This window comes from Zonotrichia albicollis, chromosome 8 (assembly GCF_047830755.1).
Source record: "Zonotrichia albicollis isolate bZonAlb1 chromosome 8, bZonAlb1.hap1, whole genome shotgun sequence".
NCBI lineage: Eukaryota > Metazoa > Chordata > Aves > Passeriformes > Passerellidae > Zonotrichia > Zonotrichia albicollis.
Window position 1 is genome coordinate 42,346,397 of NC_133826.1, and position 19,334 is coordinate 42,365,730.

At 58.0% G+C, this 19,334-nt stretch overlaps 1 protein-coding gene and 2 long non-coding RNA genes across 3 annotated transcripts; all 3 read left to right on the forward strand.

The window, feature by feature from the left end:
* Positions 1-37: 37 nt before the first annotated feature.
* LOC141729770 (uncharacterized) lies at positions 38-1,063 on the forward strand. Its single transcript, XR_012581208.1, has 3 exons — positions 38-166; positions 491-638; positions 888-1,063. It is a non-coding gene; the product is annotated as an uncharacterized LOC141729770 (long non-coding RNA).
* Positions 1,064-1,585: 522 nt separating this feature from the next.
* On the forward strand, positions 1,586-2,365 carry LOC141729771 (uncharacterized). The gene is made up of 3 exons (XR_012581209.1): positions 1,586-1,691; positions 1,867-2,007; positions 2,216-2,365. It is a non-coding gene; the product is annotated as an uncharacterized LOC141729771 (long non-coding RNA).
* Positions 2,366-12,724: 10,359 nt separating this feature from the next.
* On the forward strand, positions 12,725-18,307 carry LOC141729966 (serine/threonine-protein kinase pim-1-like). Its single transcript, XM_074546625.1, has 6 exons — positions 12,725-12,762; positions 16,313-16,445; positions 16,569-16,619; positions 16,817-17,183; positions 17,826-18,093; positions 18,259-18,307. Exons 1-6 carry the CDS (start codon positions 12,725-12,727, stop codon positions 18,305-18,307), a joined length of 906 nt encoding a protein of 301 aa, XP_074402726.1.
* Positions 18,308-19,334: the final 1,027 nt, after the last annotated feature.

The following is a 19,334-nucleotide window of genomic DNA, read 5'->3' on the forward strand; positions in this document are numbered from 1 at the left end:
CCCCGTGCCTTCTCCAGGTGCCCGCCATGGTGAGGTACATTCACCGCTGGCTCATGACCAATGATTCTACCGAGCACAGGCTGGACAAGGCCCTGCTGAATCTCACTGCAGCACACCCGGGTGATGCAGTCATGACGCTCCTGCGTGTGGCCCCGTCCTGTGACAGGTATGGGGCCCACTTGCCCACAGGGCTCAGGCCTTCCCAGCCCATCAGCCTGTACCACCTGTCCCAGGTGTCTGAGCAACAGAGAGTACCAGGGCCCTCTGGCTGCTCCCTTTCCCAACCCTGGCACGTCAGCCACCGAGCCTGCTGCCATGCTGCCTTGCTGCCCCTAAGGGCTCTGTCTCCACAGGGCTGGGCTGCCTGGCTGCTGCTGGCCCAGGGCCAGTAGGCAGAGGCAGAGCCCGTGGTCAGCCTGGGCCCCCAGGGATGCCCAGGCCACGGTGCCGTGTCTGAGACCCCCCCTGAGACAGAGCTCTAACCCTACAGAGCTGCTTTGACCATGTGGAAGACCATCATGGGCTCGCTCAGGACTGCGGAGGCAGTGCAACTGATACTCCTGGATGTGCTGGGGAGCTGGCCAGAGCACAGCATGTGCACCTCCGATAGGGACAAAACGGGTGTCTTTGGCCTGGCTGTGAGTTTCTGCAACTGGCCTTTGCTGGCCCCAAGGCTGCCTCTCCAGCAGCTCTCCATTCTCCTTCCCCCACTGCATCTCCCTGCCTCAGGTGCTGGCCTGAAACCTGCCCCAGGGGCAGCTTCAGGCCCACCAGGCCCCATGCTCCCCCTGCCAAGGTCTCTCGGGGCCTCTCCCTGCTAAGCTTGGGCCCTGCCACACGGACACCTGGGCACTGAGCGCTGTCTCGGGGGGCTTTGTCCCTTGCAGGCAACCCTGGTGATGTGGAAGATCCTTCAGGAGGCCCCTGTCCCACGTATAGTGGCGCCACATTTCCCCCACCTGTTTGTGCATCTGCTCTTCCAAGTGTTCTTCAGCACAGAAGAGATGCCAGAGGAGGTTGATACCTTCTGGAAGCAATGCCAGGAAGAGCACGGCCTTGCCACCAGCCCCAACAGGTGCTCCATCCCACTCGTTCTGTCCCTGCCACATGGCCTGTGAAGGAGCCAGTGCTCCCAGTGTGACCTGGGCTTTGCTCTCTGCCCACAGGTTTGCAGTGCAGACCCTAAAGTCCCTGCTCTGCCTTCTCCAGTGTGAGCAGGTGGTGGTGTCAATGGAAGGCAAGCGTGGCTGGGACACGCTGCTCTGCGTTGATACCCACCACTCTGCCGTGGCTCTGCTGGCCAGGTGAGACACCCCCTTCTCCTCATTGCTCCTGGCATTTGTGCCCTGTGCCCAGGCTGTCCCACATGGTCCCCGTGGCTGTGGGCCAAAGGGACGAGGGACAGCCAAGCAGACTGGAAAAGGCTGGGAAAGGGGGTGCCCAGGAGCGGCCACATCTCAAAGGGCCCAGGTCCCCTGGCAGTGGGTGGTGGGGAAGGACAAGAACCATGTGAGTCAGTGCTGGGAGAGGCTTCCCCCCCCGGCTCAAGGTCTTAGTGACATTTTCCACCTTCCAGGGAGATGCGCCATGCATCCAGGCCCTTGTGTAAAAGGATCTTATGCTGCCTCCTTGAGATGCTCAGCAAAGAGATGCCATACTGGGATTTCCCTGCCCTGGCGTTCCTTGTGGAGGTGAGCCTGATGGCCAGCGCTGCCTGGCTGAGCAGCCTCCCAGCCCTCTGGCCTCTCGCAGCCACAGCTGCCAGGACAGTGCCCGTGCCCTGTGCTGCTGCCTGGGCCCGGCCCTGTGCGCTTCTGGGCTCCTGCCGGCCGGCCGGCTCCCCCGTCACTGCCCTGTGCCTTTCAGGTCCTCGAGTGCCTGGACTTGAGGGAATGCAGGGACAGCATCATGGATCTTGTCTTGTCATGGCACCTGCAGAGGGACCGTGCAGACATTGGCAGCCAGCTGCTCAGGGCCCTCCTCCCACTCAGGGACCATTCCCCGCTGGTGAGAAGAGGGAAGTGGCTGAAGCCGTGCAGGCAGCATGGGGCTGGGCAACGCAGTCGCTTGGCCTTGCCTGGCCTTTGGGCGCTGTGGCAGCTGCTCCCAGCTCTCCTGCCTCCCGCTTCAGCTGCCCCAGTGCTTCAGGACAGGCCTTTGGCCTCTGGGCCCTGTGGCAGCAGGGTGGCCTTTCACAAAGTCGTGTTCCACACAGGCCGAAAGAATGTGGAGCCTGACTGAAAGGCTCGTGGAGCTCCTGCGGCTCAGGATGACCACCATGCTACTGGGCTATCTGTTCCTGGATAATGGTGCCCGCATACCCAGTCCCATTGCCCTGCATTTGGCTAAGGTGTTCCTGCCACTCTTTGACTATGTAAGGCTCTGTGCCCCCAGCCACAGCCACTGGCTGCTGCCCGGACACTTGGTGCCCTGTGCAGATGCAGGCCTGTGCCAATGTGGGCCAGAACCAGCTGATGCTGAGCTCTTGCTGCCTTCCTGTTCTACAGAGTGATAGCCAGGTGCAGCAGCTCTCCATGATTGTCTTTCACACCTTGATTTCTGCTGTAGAAGAAGAAGGAAAAAAACCCCTGATGACACAAGTGTGTCAGAGCCTGCTCCCACTGCTCTTCCACTGCCATGATGAGAATCTGCGTGTGGCACAGGTGAGGACTTGTGGGCTGCTGCTGTCCCCCTGGCAGGGGGCTCGGCTGCCTCCTGCCCTGCACCTGCTGGACCGCAGCCTCCTCCAGGCTGCAGCTCCTGTGCCCTGGGCTGTGGGACCATGTCCGCATCTCTGCTGCTCTCTAGACTTCTCGGGAAACGCTGCTTTGTGCAGTCAAGTTCCTGAAAAGGAAAGATCTTGAAAAAACTGTGAAGAAAGAGAAACTCTTGAAGTTCACTGAGCTCCTGGTAAGGAGGGCCTGCATGCCCCAGCCTCAGCCTGGAGAAGGCCCCTGAGGGCGGTGCTCAGTGTGCGGGGCTGGCACCTGTGCGTGCCCCTGCCCGCTGCTGCAGCCAGAGGTCGGGCGGGCTCTTCTCCAGGCTCCCGTGGCCCCAAGCCGGGTACCCATGGAGCCCCGGCCTGGCGGGGCTGCGGGGCGGCACCGCGGCTCCCCGGGCAGCAGCCGGCCCTCTGCCCCCTGCCCTCGGGAGCCCTTGGCCAGCGGCTGCTGGCCGCGCCTCAGGGCTGTGCGAGCAGGGGAGGCCGGGGCTGGGCGCAGGCAGCGCCCGGCCCAGGGGCTGAGCCCGCGCCAACCCTTCCCTCTTGCCGCTCTCTCCAGCTGGCACAGGACAGGAGCCGAGCGGCCGAGCACCTGCGCCGGGCACTGCACTACCTGCAGAGCCCACAGGAGTCCCTGCGAGAGGCGGCCGTCAGGTTCATGGGTGAGTCCCGAGCCCGGGCTCCTCCCCGGCCCGGCCCGGCCCGCCGCAGCTCGGCCCCGGCCCCGCCTGCTGCCCCGGCAGCGCCAGCCGGGCTCGGCGCCGTGGAGCCCCCCCTGGCCTGGGCATTGCTGCTGCCGCCCTCTGGCAGCCGTGCCCTGGGGCGGCAGCGTGCGGCAAGGGCCGGGCTGAGCCCCGCCGGGCCAGCAGCCCGTGTGGCCACAGCGCCGGCAGCGCCGCTGGCAGGGAGCTGTGCCGCTGGGGCCGTGACAGGCTCTGTGTTCACAGGCATGGCCGGGCGGCACCTGAGGGGGCAGCAGCAAGAGCTGCAGCTGATCTGCACTGGTGAGTGAGGGCAGCGGGCTGCCAGCGCGGGCTGCCGAGGGCAGCTGCAAGCCCTGTCCCGGCTGCGGAGGGCTCTTCTCCCCTGGGCAGAGCACACGGAGCTTTCAGGGCCCCGTGGGCCATTCGTGGCCAGCAGCTTCTGGCTGATCCCCTTGCTCCCTGCTCCCTCCTGGCCATGGCAACAGCTGGCTGGGATGGCTCTGGCAGGGGGCTCTCCTGGGCTCCCTGCAGATCCGGCTCTGACCGTGCCTCTGTTCCTCTCTCTTGCAGCCCTTGAACGCCTGACGGAGGACACAAGCAGTGCCATGTCGCAGCTGGCACTTGAAACGCTGCATGTCCTGGGGGAAATACAGCGTGGGCGATATTCCACCATCCAGAGGCTGCAGGATCAGCTGCACAGGGCATGGAGGACTCGGCCTCGTCTTTCGGGGCTCGGCTGGCTGTGCTGCCGGAAGACTTAGGAGAAGAGCTGATCCTGGAGGCTGTCTTTGCTGGGGCAACCTGAGCCAGGGGTAATTTTCCTTTTCTTTAATATTTTTCTGTTCTTCTTTTCATTGTTTTATCTATATTGAAAATAAATAAATTATAGGGTGTAGATAATTATATATATTATTATTATTATAGATTACTGTAAATAATTATAGAATGTATTTTGATACACAGACTGCCAGGAGCTTTTCTTTGCTGCCCAGGTCTGCAGGGCAAGAGGCAGGAAAGGGTGAAAAGGGTGCTTGCGCTCAGCAGCACAGCAGGCTGAGGGGTCCTGAGGCCCTGCAGGGGGAAAAGGGTGCTTGTGCTCAGCCAGCTGCCCAGGCATGTGCAGCGGGCAAGGGGAAATGGCCAGAAGCCCCTTGGCCTTTGGTGGTTCTGCTGAAGCCTTTGGGCTGCCCACAGAGCGGCTGGGCAGAGGCCAGAGCTGCGGGGATCCCTGCCAGAGCGGTGACTGGAGATGGCCACAAGCCCTGTGCCAGGCAGAAAGCGCCATTCGTGTCCTCCTGCCCGTGTGCTGCTGGCTGCCTTGCTGAGAGCTCCCAGGTGCCTCTGGACGGGGCTGCTCTGGAGCTGCTGTGGGGCTGTGGCGCTGCTGCTGGGCAGCTTGGCCGGGCTGGGGCAGGGCCTGAGGGGCTGGGGCGCTGGCAAGCCCTGAGCAATGGGCTGTCAGAGGCCACAAGCAGCCCCCCAGCAGCCGCCTTGATCCTGACAGAGTTGACTTGCGAGAGGGATCCCGGGCACTGTGGAACTAACAGCATCAGTGTTGTTGGAAACTGAAATGCAGGGAAATCTCAGACCTTTGGTCTTGTCAGCAAAGCTTAGAATTAAACCCAGGATTTGGTCTGAGACCTTGGAAAGGGCTTCCAAACTTAGGTGCTAGAAGCGAGAATGCAGATTTCTAGTTTATAGCAGAGACACGGGGAGGAATGTTGAAGTAGAGGAAAGTTTAGAGTTTTAGAGTCCAAGATCTAAAAAAAATACAAGTAGTTAAAATGGAAAACAAGAAGCTTAGGATGCAGTGCTGTGAGTTTGTGTGTCATAACATGATTGGCTAAGGAAGCTTACACTGTAGCATGAGTCCCTAAGACGAAATATTGAAGGGTTGGCTCCAAACCACAAATATCCTTGTTGGCAGCATCTTCTTGGCCAAGAAATCCTTCAAAGCTCTTGTAACTACAAGTCTTGCGGCCCTGTGAGCCATGTGGTGGAGATGTGAGCCAAACTCACCCTTCCTGTCTGTGTAGAAGTGAAGAAAATGCAATGGCATCATGTAAAAAACTTAGAGGTCCACTCTCTAGCTCATTCCAAACTCCTTCAGCTCCTGCAGAGTGGGATTTAGCTACAAAGAGATGACAAGGACCCTTAGTGCTGCCTCTTTGACTCCACAGCAGCTGCTTTAGAATCTTTCCCATAACCCTGTGTAGTCGTGTGCCAGAAATGTATCATTTGAAGAAACCTTCCCAAGTGACTTGCATGGAGGTTTGTCTGACGAGTATTTGAGGAGAAAGCCTCCCAGCAGAGGTCTGGGCTTTGGCCTAGCTGTGTCCCCTGCTGATTGTGAAGTGTGCCATCAGCTGCAGGGCTTTCTGGGCTAAAAATATCATCAAGTCACTTGGACTTGCTCTTTATAGCCTCTAAAAGCTGGACCCAATTTTGGGGCAGATTTGGAGATCGCATCTATGGGTGCATGGAGCACCTAGGATTTTCCCAATTGCTGGGAATGGTTCTCCAGGTCCCTGGAGTATCCATTCCATCTGGTTTTGCTTGTCCTGGTTCCCTGACAGCTGGGGCCCTGGGCAGAGCCCTGAGAGCCTGGTCTGCCCGCAGGGAAGGAGAAGGAGCCCCTGGAGAAGCTGTACCGGGTGGGGATGCTGCTGCTGCTGCTGCTGCTGCTGCTGCTGGGGACAGCGAGGGTGACATCAAGAATGAGAAGCTCTTCCTCAGCCTGGCCACTGGAGGCTGAAGGTGATGGACTTTGATTCTGGCACCTTCTTCAAAGCCAAACTCTGCAGGGAATTTGCAGATGAGTCCCCAGCCGGGGAAATTCTGCCAGATTTGGGCATGGCCCAGCCTTGCTGGGAACCAAAGGCTCCCCCTTTGCTGGGGCAGATGCAACTCATTCTTCAGTCACTGCCCAGCTGCTTTTGGCAGGGCTGGGGCATGGGCTGGGGTGGGTACGAAATGGGAGTGGGCTCCTGGGCCTGCCAACAGCCCCCAGCACCCACCGTGCCCCGGGCTGCGCTGGGGCTGGGGCAGCCAGCCCGACACAAACCAACCCCATGGTGGGAGCAGAGGTGGGGCTCCAGAACCTGTGCACAGCTGCTTTGCTGTGCAGGCAAGGAAGGGCTTGGGCTGTTCCACTGCCCTTGTTTGCTTTGGAGTCACTGTGATTTTGGGGGGCAGTGCAAGGGGGAAGAGAGAAAGTGTGGGCTTCCCTCACCCATGGCTGGGTTTTTCCCTGGCATTCAGGGGTTGGGCCTTCCTCAAGACCCTGACAGAGATGGGAGTTTTTACTGTTTTTCTTGTTTTCCCTTTTTGCATCTAACCTCTTTTCAATAATGTGTTGTTTGTTTTTCCAGAGGAAGCGTTCGAGAAGGCCCAGTGTGGATGGGGAAGTGCTTGGGAGCAGCTGTGGTGTGGATGGGCCGTGCCCTTGGAGAAGGCTAAGGACATGGTTTGGGAGCAGCTTTTCTTCCAGCCGTGGCTGGCGTGAGGTGGGTCCCTGTGTGCTTGGCAGGGTGGGATCAGAGCTTTTGGGAGCTGGCAGCGAGCACAGGAGCATCCTGCTCTGGGCAGCTGCTGAGGGCTGGATGTGCTGTGGCTGGCTGCAGGCTGGGCACATGTGCTGCCCTCCTGCTCTGTGCCAAAGGCAGCAGGGATGGGCAGCTCTGGGCACAGCTCTGGGTACAGCCAGCATGGCCTGGGCACCACAGGCCTTGGCACAAGGGCACAGGAGCCCTCAGCTGACGGGCACTTTCTGCTTTCTCTCCTTGCAGCCGGGCTCTGCGGGTGCTGAGGCTGCTCTGGGCTCTGCCAGGGCTCTGCTGGGCTCAGCCCAGGGCCCAGCTGGGCTGGCTCTGCCCTCACATTGCTCTGACAGCTCTGCATCAGACGAGCCCGCTGCAAGCACAGTGCCTGAGCTTTCTGCTTTGGCAGGTGAGTGAGACTCTGCTGCAGGCCCAGAGATTGCAGCTGGGGACACACATCCAACTGGCAGGGACCCAAACTCTCCACAGTCCCAGCTGAATGCCTGGATCTGTACAGGGTGTTCTGTGTGTCCCATTCTTCCTTCTTGATTGGCTGGAATTGTGCAATTGCTCTTTCTTCCTCCTCCAGAAGTGCCACGAGTGGGCCAAAGCTGGCAAGTGGGCCGTGCTCCTGAGGCAGTGCAGTCTGGAGCTGGTGGATGGAGAATTGCCCTTCTGCACTGCCAAACCAGAGCAAAAAGCTGTCAGTGGGACTTTCTGTCTCTAAGAAATCCCTGACAGTTTCAAAGGGAATGTGCAGCTCGTTTCCAGGCTGAGAATGAAGGTCATCTTCTAAAGGATTTGGGTTTTGACAGAGCTTCCATTCCCAGTCCTGCTTGGAGCTGGAAGGGCACTAAGCAATTTTCTCTTGCTTTGACTACAATTTCAAATACCAGTGTTGGAAACAAAGCTCAAAATCTTTTAAGAGGCTTTTGAGGTCACAAAGATGGATCCATGTCATCAGCACATTTACAATGGAAATAACTGAGTTCTCTTTTCAAAAAGATCATTTACCTCTTAATGCAAAGAATGTAACATTGCCTTTATGTTTTGTTTTTTTCACTATGTTATTATGTTATGTTTTTTCACTAACACTTGGATTTTGTTCCTATCTTTTACAATTTACCTATTTTTTAGCTTTTTCCTTTTTTCTCCTTTCAGAAGAAAACATGTCCTATCAAAGGAATGTCCTTTGCTCCTGGTTCCCCTGTGGAGCAGCTCCCTTCCTGCTGGCTGAGCTGCTCAGGCAGAGCCCGGCAGCTCCTGGCCCTGCAGGGCTGAGGCTTTTCCCCGTTGCTGGGCACAGACTGATGGAGCAGCACTGCTGAACTCGGGCACACAGAGGGACCAGCAGCAGCTGCTTTTGGCCACCTGAGGCTCCAAGGCCCAAACTCTGAGCAGCCAGGGCTGGAAGAGACTGGCAGGGTCTGATCCCTGACTCTGGACCAGGGCTGCACAAATGACCCCACAGCAGCAGCAGCAGCAGCAGCAGCAGCAGCACATGGAGCTGACTTTGAGCACAGCCCCTGCCCCTCTTCCCTCCCGTGTGCAGCGGTGTCACAGCAGCCTGAGGCACCTGGGAGCCCCCAGTGCCAGCAGGGACTGGAGATGGCAGCCCTGGGCTCCTGGAGGCTGTGCAAGGAACGGAGCTGGGCACTCCCTGTCCATGGGGAGCTTCCAGATGGAAAAGGCTGCTGTGCCCAGGCAGCTGCAAGGGCACGGAAAGAAGGCTCTGGAGCACTGGATCTGTGCCAGTGCCACAGTCCTGGGCAGCAGCCAGTGAGCCCTGGGGGAACAGAGGGCACAGCAAGAGGGACAGAACCAGGCAAGGGCAGAGACTGGAGAGAGCCAGGCCTGGGAGCAGGAACAGCTGCTCCATTGCACTCTTGGAGAAAGCTCTTGGCTGGTTCAAAGCGCTGAAAGGCGTGAAGGGCAGAGAGGAGGCCACAGCAAACAATGCTCCTGTTTGCACAGCCTCCCCTCTCCGTGTCCCAGAAGGAATTGCATGGACTGTGTTCTTCTCTCCGAGTCCTCGCGTTCAGCATGAGCAGCTCAGCACCAGGAGCTGAAGGACCTGAAGCCTCAGGTCCCAGGAGCTGGGCAAGAGGGAACTTTTGGAGCAAAGGAATGCTGCTAAAATAGCCCCAACTGAATGCAGTGGATAGAATCATGGAATCGCAGAATCCTTTCTGTTGGAAAAGCCCTCTGAGCTCACCCAGTGCAGCTGCTCACCCAGCAGTGCCAAGCCCAGCACTAAACCACGTCCCTGAAGTGCCAAGGCCTGGACACCAGCCCTGAGTGAGGCCTGGACAGCAGGCCCTGCGCCAAAGGTGGCCTCTGGATGAGCCTTCCAAGCAAAGGTTATCTTTGTATCTGCTCCCTAATGAGATATGCATGGTCATTAGCGCTGTGATAGATGTAGCCACTCATTAGTGAAACGTGTATTGACCTTTGTGTATTTAGAAGCCAGACAAGGCCGTGAAATCTGACATCTGGCCTGGTTTGGGGCTGTATGGTCAAAGTCACCTCCCTTGGTTCCTCCTTGAGCCCTGGCCAGGCTCTGGGAGGGACCCAAGAGGAGGATGAAAGCAGATGTGGCCACACTAGCAGTGCTGTCAGTTTGTTCATTCAGCACTGTCAGAGCTGGGCCCTCTCCCAGCGGGGTTGGAGCCTCACCTGGGGCTGGAGGCACCTGCAGGAATTGCCAGTGCCCAGGAGTGGCTCTGCAGCCCTTGGCTGTGACAGCTTCCCCAGCTGCTGTGTGGGTCTGGGGGATGGTAAAGGCTGAGGGTAAATGCTGCTGGATCTTTGTTAATCACTGCAGGCAATCTTTGGTGGGGATAGTTGGGTGCATTGCTGAGCTGCTCCTTTGGTGATTCTTTGCTGCTCTGAACTGCAGGAAATGACACTGATTCCTTCAGCTGGAGTCTGAAGGAATTTGGTGCTGACCCTGCCCACTGGTAAAACAAAACTGGCACAGTCTGGCCAGATCCCAACAAAATGTCACTTGTTCAGTGTCAATGTGAGGAATCAGTCCCCTCAGAAATTCCCAGCTGGGAAGCCCTTCCCTGGAGTTCCCTGGCTCTGGAGTGGGCTGAGGTTGGAGCCCTGTGTGAGCAGTGGGGCAGTCCGGTAAAAGAAGCTGCACCCCTGGATGGCTTCAAATGCATCCAAAAATTTCAAATGGAAAAGGAAAAGACCTTGTGGGTTTGGGCAGACAAAGATGAATTTGTTGAGAATGCATAGGAAACAGCACCTTCAGAAGGAACAATTATTGTTGGAATGCTCCCACATGGAGCAACAGAAGAAGGTTTTAATCTTGAGCTGATATGCATTTGTACAAGTGAAATATAGATATAATAAATATCTATATACATATTTATAGTATAATAAGACATACATATATATATATATATACACATTTATATATTTCATATATAAATATATTCACATATATATGTGGGCATATATGTGTATACACATATGTGTAAACAATATGTATCCATTGTTTATATTGTTTAACACATCCTGCCAGACCAGATCTCCCTGTTTGCCCCAAGGGCCCCTTTAGGAATTGCTCTGATCCACGGGGCTGCATGTGAAGGCTGCTGTGACACTGAGGGATGTCACAGTAATTCCATTCCATTCCATTCCATTCCATTCCATTCCATTCCATTCCATTCCATTCCATTCCATTCCAATTGCACAGGAATTCCATCCAGGAGCCTGGGTGCCCCTCAGGGACTGGGACCGGGCCCCTTCCAGCCAGAGGGGAAAGGGCCCCCCAAGCCTTGTTAGCCACAGAAAGCATGGTAAAGCTGAACAGCAAAGGGCCTGGGGGCATTATTCTGGAATTAAAAAGGTGCCAGCTCCAGGGACAACAGAATTCTTGTTCCTAACTGGAATGAGATTGAGAAAAAAGAATGAAGAACGGTGTCACTAAAGTACTACTGATGTCTGTAAGGTGTACCTTGATAGTCAGCCAGAATCTTTGTCTGCCACAAACACCTCTAGTGTTTCACCAAGGGATTGGTCATCAAAACATAACGATGAGTTATGATGGATTGCTGATTTTCCTTTGTAATTCTTTGCTAATGATGATGTGCTTTGCTGAGTTTATCCTTTTGTAACGCTTTGCAGCTGTGCATGATATAAATGACACAATTCCTTAAGTTGGTGTCTGTGTCTTTGGCAGTGACCCTGCCCACTGGTGAAACAGGGCCCCCTCTTGCCTAAGTGTTCCCTGGGAAGGCAAAAGCCCTCACTCCAAAATTTCCCCCTTCCTCCCTGTTCCCCCCTTCACACCCTGAGCATGATGTGCTCTGGTCTGGGCTATGCCCGGGCTCAGTTGGGGTCCCCTGTCCTGGCTGTGTCCCCTGCCCAGCTCCCCCGCAGCCCCAGCCCCTCCCCAGCGTGGCTGACGAGGGGCAGGACAGGCCTTGGCTGTGCTGCAGCTCAGCAAGAACAAAACCATCTCTGCGTGCTCAGCCCTGTGCTCAGCACCCAGCCCAGCAGTGTCTCAGTGCCAGGGGCTGTGCCCTCAGTCCCTGCCAGGGGTTTCCATGGCAACTGCCAGGCCAGGTGACCCAGGTGTCCCCCCCAGTGCCGGTTGCCTTGGAAACAGTGCCCAGCCCTGCCCCTTTCTGTCTGGCTGACCTGGCCTTTGGCCCTGGCAGTGCCGTTGGCTGCTGGTTCCTGGTGCCTGAGCGGCCAGCGCGGCACAGGGCAGGTGGCCATGGCACAGCCCCCCGCAAGGGATCCGCTCTGGCTCTGGGCACTGACACCAGCCCTGAGCAAGGGCCCAGGGCAGCTTTCCATGGCCACCAACCATCACAACGGGACCAGGCATTGGTTGCCATGGCAGCTGAGGGCAGCATGGCTGGTGCTCTGCAAGGGCCTTGGGGCAGACGGGAAGGAGCAGCAGAGCAGGGGCTGATCCATCCCCAGTGCGCTGGACAGCCCAGGGCAGCGTCCCAGAGCGTCCTCATGGAGCTGCCAACAACATCCCCCCTCTGCAGCCCTGGCCTCTCCCCCAGCTCACACAGGTGCCCCATCCTTGCAGGCACAGACACGGCAGCACTGCCTCAGCAGCCCCTGTTTGCATTGCACAGAGCAGGGGGAGCACCCCATGCTGTTGGTGTGGGGACATGAGCCTGAGGGATCACAAATGCCATCAGCCCCTGGGGCCAGCAAGGGCTGGGGGACACCAGGGAAACCACTCAGCTTTGTCCTGGCCTCTGCACTCAGCCAGAAAGTTTGTTCCCATCAGCTGGGAGTTTTCTGTCCCACTGCAGATGCTGTTACGCACAGCCAGGGCTGCGTGGCAACCACCCCCAAACTGCCCTCAGCATTTCCTCTGCTTCACCTTTGCCTTCTTTCCTCTTCCTGATACAAACTTCTTACCACTGCCCACCCCTGTTCCCTCCCTGACCTGGCACCATGGGAACGTCCCTTGGGGAGCAGGACCATCCTACAAGTGCTGCAGGAATTATCGGCAGGCTCCTGCACTGCCTGGTGCTGCTCCCTTGCCAGAGGCACCCCAGGCCAGGGGGCACATCTGGGCTGCTGTGTTTGGCTCTGGGGCTCCCTGTTCTGGGCAGTGAGGAGGAGCTGCAGAGGCTCAGCAGGACTGACAGGATGGGCTTTGGGGCTGGCAGGAGAACCTGAGGGACCTGGGCTGCTGGAGCTCCTGAAGAGGAGGCCCAGGGCTCATCTTGCAGCTGCTCCATGGGTGGCTTCAGAGAAGCACAGAATCAGCAATGGTGGAACAAGCCAAAGAGATCATCAAGTCCACCCTGTGCCCTGACACTGCCTTGTCTCCCCTGGGCCTCCTCTTCTCCAGGATAAACAACCGCAGCTCTCTCAGCTGCTCCTCACAGGACTTGTGCTCCAGACCCCTCTCCAGCCTTGTTGCCTTTCTCTGGACATGCTCCAGCCCCTCCATGTCCTTCCTAAATTGGGGGCCCAGAACTGGACACAGCACTCGAGGTGCTGCCCAAGCAGTGCTGAGCACAGGGGAAGAATCCCTGCCCTGCTCCAGCTGGCCACACCATTCCTGATCCCGGCCAGGAGCCATTGGCCTCCTTGCCCAGGTGGGCACACTGCTGGCTCCTGTCCAGCCTGCTGTCCATCAGTCCCTGCAGGTCCCTTTCTGCCTGGCTGCTGTCCAGCCATTCTGACGCCTGTTGAGGGAGGGAGGCAGGGAGGGAACGGGTCCAGATCCAGTCCTTCCTAAAATGTGGTGTTTGCTGGCACTGCCAGTTCCCAGATTTTGATATTTCCCTATTCTGGCACAGCCCAAGTGCAGCAACTTGCTGGCAAAGAAAGCCAAAACCAAGCAAAGACCTGGTACCTACAGCAACCCGATCTCGGGTTTGCTGACACCGCCAGTACCCAGATCGGGCATGTTTCAGATGCCTGCACAGCCTAATTCCAGCAGTTTGCTGGCACAGAAAATTAGCATCTGGAAATTTCTCAGTGTCAGCAAAACCTAAATGCAGCAATTTTCTGGCAAAAAAAGCCAGAACCCAGCAGCTTCCCAGTGCTGGCATAGCCCAAGTGCAGCAATTTGCTGGCACAGAAAGCCAAAATCCGGCAGTCTCCTGATGCCAATACAGGTGCCCAGTCCTGGTGTTTGCTGCCACTGGCAGTGCTCATATCTGGATATTTCCCTGTTCTGGCAGAGCCAAGTCCAGCAATTTTCTGGTAAAGAAAGTCACAATCTGGCAATTCCCTGCTACCGTCATTGGCAATGCCAAGATCCAGTGTTTGCTGGCACCACCAGTGCCCAGATGCGGGAATTTCCCGGTGCCAGCACAGCCCAAATCAAGTACTTTCTGGCAAAGAAAGCCAAAACCTTGCAAATACCTGGTACCTACAGCAACCCAATCTTGTGTTTGCTGGCACCACAAGTGCCCAGATCCAGAATTTTTCAGGTTCCTGTACAGCATAATTCAAGAAATATGCTGGCATTGCAAGTTAACATTTGGCAATTTCCTGGTCCTGGCACATTCCCCACCCAGATCTGGTGTGTGCTGGCCCTGCCAGTGCCCACCTCTGGCAATTTCCCTCTTCTGGCACCACCCATGTCCAGAATTTGCTGGCAAAGAAAGCTAAAACCTGGCAATTTCCCCTTGCCAGCACCACCCAATCTGGAGTTTGCTGGCAGCAGGATCCCAAGAAAGAAGGAAACAAAGAAGGAAAGAAAAGAGGAAGGCATCCAGATCCAGTCCTTCCTGGAGCCTGGAGCCTGAAATGGGCTGTTTGCTGGCACTGCCAGTGCCCAGATCTGGAAATTTCCCTATTCTGGCACAGCCCAAGTGGAGCAATTTGCTGGCACAGAAATCCAAAACCTGGCAGCTTCCTGCTCCTGGGTCTGGCACCGCCCACATCTTGTGTTTCCTGCACCAGAACCCAGATTTGGAAATTTCCCGGTGCCAGCAGAGCCCAAATCTGGCAGATTTCTGTTGCTGCCAATGACACCACCCAGATCTGGTGTTTGCTGGCAGCGACAGCACCCAGATCTGAAAACTTCCTGGTGCTGGCACAGACCAAGCCTAGTGATTTCCTGGCACAGAAAGCCAAAATTTGGAAATTTCCAGGTTCGGGCACCAGCATTATCCAGATCTTGTGTTTGCTGGCAATGCCAGTGCCCAGATTTGGAAATTTCCCGGTGCCTTCACAGCCCAGGCCTAACAACTTTTTTTAGCTAGCTGGGGCAGAGAAGTTCCTTGGACTGTGACTTTCTTTTTTCTTGGAACTGTTTAAACCTGCTCTGGACTGAAAACCCAGAAAAACACCGGCACCTCACACCTGTGGCCCACCGAGCTCTGGGACACTGCATTCCAGCACCAGAGGGACTTAGAAGAGACTGAGCGAGCCAACTGCAACCCACAAAAAGGACTTTCTGAATTTGCCATCTCTTCAGCACTGTCTGATGTCTTATTTAATATTATTCATTTTTCATACTTGTGAATACTTTACTTGTTGAATAAACTGGGTTTTTTTCACTTTTCTCCAAGGAAGTGTTTTCCGGAACTAGTAGGGGGAGGGGACGATTGAACTTGCTTTCTAGACGGACCCCTTTTGGAGATTTCCTCCCAAAATTTGCCCTAAGCCAGCACAAACAGTCATCATGAAAATTTCACCAGTGGCCTAATTTCCTGGTGGAAAATCTTGTGAGAGAAGCTTGACCTTGTTCTCCATGAGCAGACAGGAGAAGATTCCTGGAAAATGGAAACTTTCCAGAAGGGAAATGAAAATGAAAGAAACAATCAAAGATGCTTTCCTCTATTTATTTCTATGCTCCCCTTTTCCATGTTGCACTGCATCTCCATCCCAGTAATTCCAGATGCACAGCACCTCTAAGATCGGTGACTTAGTGATTTTTAGACACTCTAAAATACCATGAGCCACACACAGTTTTCCTTCCCCTGTTTTTACTGGAAAACAACACAGGAGGTGTGAGTGCAGTGCTGGGCTCAGGTAGGAATCCTACCCCAAGGGAAGGTGGCCCGACAGTGTCTGACCCTCAGCAAGGACAATGCACAGCAGGGAGCGAGGGGATCGCTGTGCCAGTGTGCAGGAGTCAGGGCTCTGCATCCGGGCTCAAGGCTGCAAAGTTCCCGTGTTTGGGCAGACGGAGAGGCTGTCCCTGGAGCGCGCGGGGCTCGAACGTGGGGCTCGTGGGGCGAGCGGGGAACGGACACGGGGACGAACGGCCCCGGTGCTTCAGTTGCAGCGGCGGCAGCGGCGGCAGCAGCAAAAGCAGACAGACTAGAAAAATCGTTCTTTCTCTTTCTCTCGCTCTTTCTCTCCCTTTCCCGCTATCGGGCACCCTTCTCTCGGGGTCCCTTACCCGGGTTCCCTCTCCTCTCCCCGCCTCCCTCTCCCCTGCAGGGCCGGGCCATGCCCCCGGCCCGCCCCCGGCCCCGGGCGGGGCTGCCTCGTGCCCGGCCCCGGCCGTCCTGCCGCGGTCTCGCCTCCGCCCGGCTCGGGCTGTACTGGCGGTGGCGCTGCTGGGCGGGCATCAGTGCGTGGGGCGGGGGCGGCATCGCCGCCCTTCGGCTCCGCCTGGCCCGAGCCCGACCCCGGCCCCGAGGCAGGGTCCACTCCCGGCCCCGGCCCCAGCCCCAGCCCCGGCTCCTCCCGGGGCCCGCGGAGCACACACGCGGCGCGGCCGCTCCCGCCGCCTCCACTGCGGCTTCCCCGGCCCGAGCTCCGCCGCTCGGCAGCGCGGCCGCCGGCCCCGAGCCTCCCGTGCCGCGTTCCTGGGAGCGAACGCCTGGGCATGGCCGGCCCGGGGCGGGTGAGGGGCGCTTGGGGGCCGTTGCTGGCCCCGGGCCGAGCGCTGACAGCCGCGTCCCGCCCGCAGGGACGGCGCAGGAGGCCCTGCAGGAGCGGTACCGGCTGGGTTCGCTGCTGGGGCGCGGCGGCTTCGGCAGAGTCTTCGCGGCCACGAGGCTCTCGGACGGCGCCCCGGTGAGCGGCGGGGCCTGCGGCGGGCGCAGGAGGAGGGGATGGAGGAGGAGGAGGGCGGAGGGCGGAGGATGGGGCTCGCAGTGCGGGCGGCGAGCTCACCCCGCTGTTGCCCTTGGCTTGCAGGTGGCCATCAAAAGGGTGCCACGGAACCGCGTCCGGCACTGGGGCGAGCTGGTGAGTGAGCGGGGCCAGCAGCCGGGACTGCCGGCCAGGGATGAGCCGGGGCCCGGCACGGTGAGAGCCGCCAGGACGCCCCGAGGGAGAGCGGGCGTGGGGCCAGCGCAGGGCGCAGAGCATCCCGGCCTGGCTGAGGGCTTCCCCAGGCCTGGCACGGCATCGGCCCCAGTGACGGCATCGTGCTCCTCCCGCAGCCCGACGGCACCAGCGCACCCCTGGAGATCGTGCTGCTGGCCAAGGTGTCTACTGGCTTCCCCGGTGTGGTCCAGCTGCTGGAGTGGCTCGAGCTCCCCAACTGCATCGTGATGATGCTGGAGCGGCCAGAGCAGTGTCAGGACCTGCAGCGTTTCATTGGGGCACGGCGGTTCCTGCCCGAGGAGGAGGCGCGGGAGCTGTTCCGCCAGGTGCTGCAGGCCGTGCGGCACTGCACCAGCTGCGGGGTCCTGCACAGGGACATCAAACCAGGGAACATCCTGGTTGACCTGGACACCGGGCAGGCCAAACTGATTGACTTTGGCTGTGGCACCTACCTGCAGGACACAGTCTACACTCACTTTGCAGGTGAGCCTACCCAGGGCTGTGCTCCCGCTGCTGACATCTCATGGCCCAACATCTCCCAGCCCAAGCTGGCTGTGGCAGCGGGGATTCTCCCTTTTGCTGCCAGTCAGGGCACTGAATCTTCAGCTGAGTTGCTTTAGAGTGGGGCTGGGTGGGCAGCCATCTTCCAGCCCTGCTGGCAGCCTTTGCCAGCCACTCTGCCCAGGACTGGGGCTGGGCTGAGGCAGCCAGCCCTACCAAAACCCCCGTGGGTGGGGGTAGCAGAGAGGGAGGGCGGAACCTGTGCCCCAGCCACTTTGGTGTGCAGACGAGAGGAAGGGCTTGGGCTGCTCCACTCGCCCTGTTTCCCTTGGCTTCATAATATTTTTGGGGCAATGCAGGCAGGGAGGATAAGGGCATGTTTTTTCCCCAGCATGGAGTGGGTTTTTCCTTTGCGTGTCATGGTCGGGCCTAGCCAGGGCTGCCCTCTAACAGCACCAGAGGCTTCTTTTCCAACCCTAACTTTGTGCACAAGTCCCAGATGCTGGCGAGAGGGCAGTGGTCACCCTGTGTGCCCCTGATGCAGCCCCTGCAGGCCCAGGGATGCTGGTGCCAGGCTCTGGGAGCAGCAGCATCCCCCTGATGAACTCCATCTGTATTCCATAGGAACACTGTCCTACAGCCCCCCGGAGTGGAACGACTTTGGCTGGTACCATGGCGAGGCAGCAACGGTCTGGTCCCTGGGCATCCTGCTGCACCAGATGGTCTGCGGGGAGCACCCTTTCAGGAGGGGCTGGAACCTCAGCTGGGGCCAGCTCCCGCTGCCACAAAGGCTCTCTCAAGGTGGATCCTCTTCTCTGGGCATGGGGGGAATCCTAGTGCTGGGAGCCAGCAGCGGGCTCGTGGGCATCCCGCTCTGGCAGCTGCTGAAGAGGTGGCACATGTCCTGCTCTCCTGCTCTCCTCCAAGACAGGGAATTGATGGGAAAGTTTAGGCCCAGCTCTGAGCACATCCAGCATGGACTGGGCATGGGAATAGTGGGGTAAAGCAGACAGGAGCCTTCTCTGGCTGACCGTCAGTTTCTGCTTTCTCTCCCCAGAGTGCAAAGATCTGATCAGGTGGTGTTTATCCGTGAACTCCTTGGATAGACCCGCACTGGAAGACCTGTTCTTTTATCCTTGGATGTGGGATATTCCTCTGCCATAGAAGAAGGGAGAGAGCCACAGGCACACTTTGATCCAGAGCCCTGGTAAGTTCCTGCTCCACATATACCTTGGCAATGAGAAGCAAAGGAACCCAGAGCTTTTTGTGCTGCCTGTGTCACTGCACCGGGGTCATGCGATGGGAACACACAGCCCTTGTGCTGGAGCTGAGCTGCTCTGCCCAGCACTGGTGGCCGCCATCCCAGCTGGTTTTGCTTGTCCTGGTTCCCTGACAGCTGGGGCCCTGGGCAGAGCCCTGAGAGCCTGGTCTGCCCGCAGGGAAGGAGAAGGAGCCCCTGGAGAAGCTGTACCGGGTGGGGATGCTGCTGCTGCTGCTGCTGCTGCTGCTGCTGCTGCTGCTGCTGCTGGAGACAGCAAGGGTGACATCAAGGATGACAAGCTCTTCCTCAGCCTGGCCACTGGAGGCTGAAGGTGATGGACTTTGATTCTGGCACCTTTTTTAAAGCCAAACTCCACAGGGAATTTGCAGATGAGTCCCCACCTGGGGAAATTCTGCTGGATTTGGGCCTGGCCCAGCTTGGCGGGGAACCAAAGGTTCCCCCTTTGCTGGGGCAGATGCAACTCATTCTTCAGTCGCTGCACAGCTGCTTTTTGGGAGGCTGGGGGATGGCCTGGGGTGGGTACGAAATGGGAGTGGGCTCCTGGCCCTGCCAACAGCCCCCAGCACCCACCGTGCCCCGGGCTGGGGCTGGGGCTGGGGCAGCCAGCCCAACACAAACAAATCCCCATGGTGGGAGCAGAGGTGGGGCTCCAGAACCTGTGCCCAGCTGCTTTGCTGTGGAGGCAAGGAAGGGCTTGGGCTGCTCCACTGCCCTTGTTTGCTTTGGGGTCACCATGATTTTGGGGGGCAGTGCAGGGGGGAAGAGAGAAAGTGTGGGTTTCCCACAGCCATGGCTGACTTTTTTCCTGGCATGTGGGGGTTGGGCCTTCCTCAAGGCCCTGACAGAGATAA

What these genes read in the sequence shown, in the direction of transcription:
- LOC141729966 (XM_074546625.1), top strand. Translation starts at nt 12,725, where the DNA reads ATGGTGGAACAAGCCAAAGAGATCATCAAGTCCACCCT. An exon ending in GGCTCTCGGACGGCGCCCCG is followed by an intron (nt 16,446 to 16,568) that starts GTGAGCGGCGGG and finishes CTTGGCTTGCAG; the next exon opens with GTGGCCATCAAAAGGGTGCC. An exon ending in CTCTGGCAGCTGCTGAAGAG is followed by an intron (nt 18,094 to 18,258) that starts GTGGCACATGTC and finishes TTCTCTCCCCAG; the next exon opens with AGTGCAAAGATCTGATCAGG.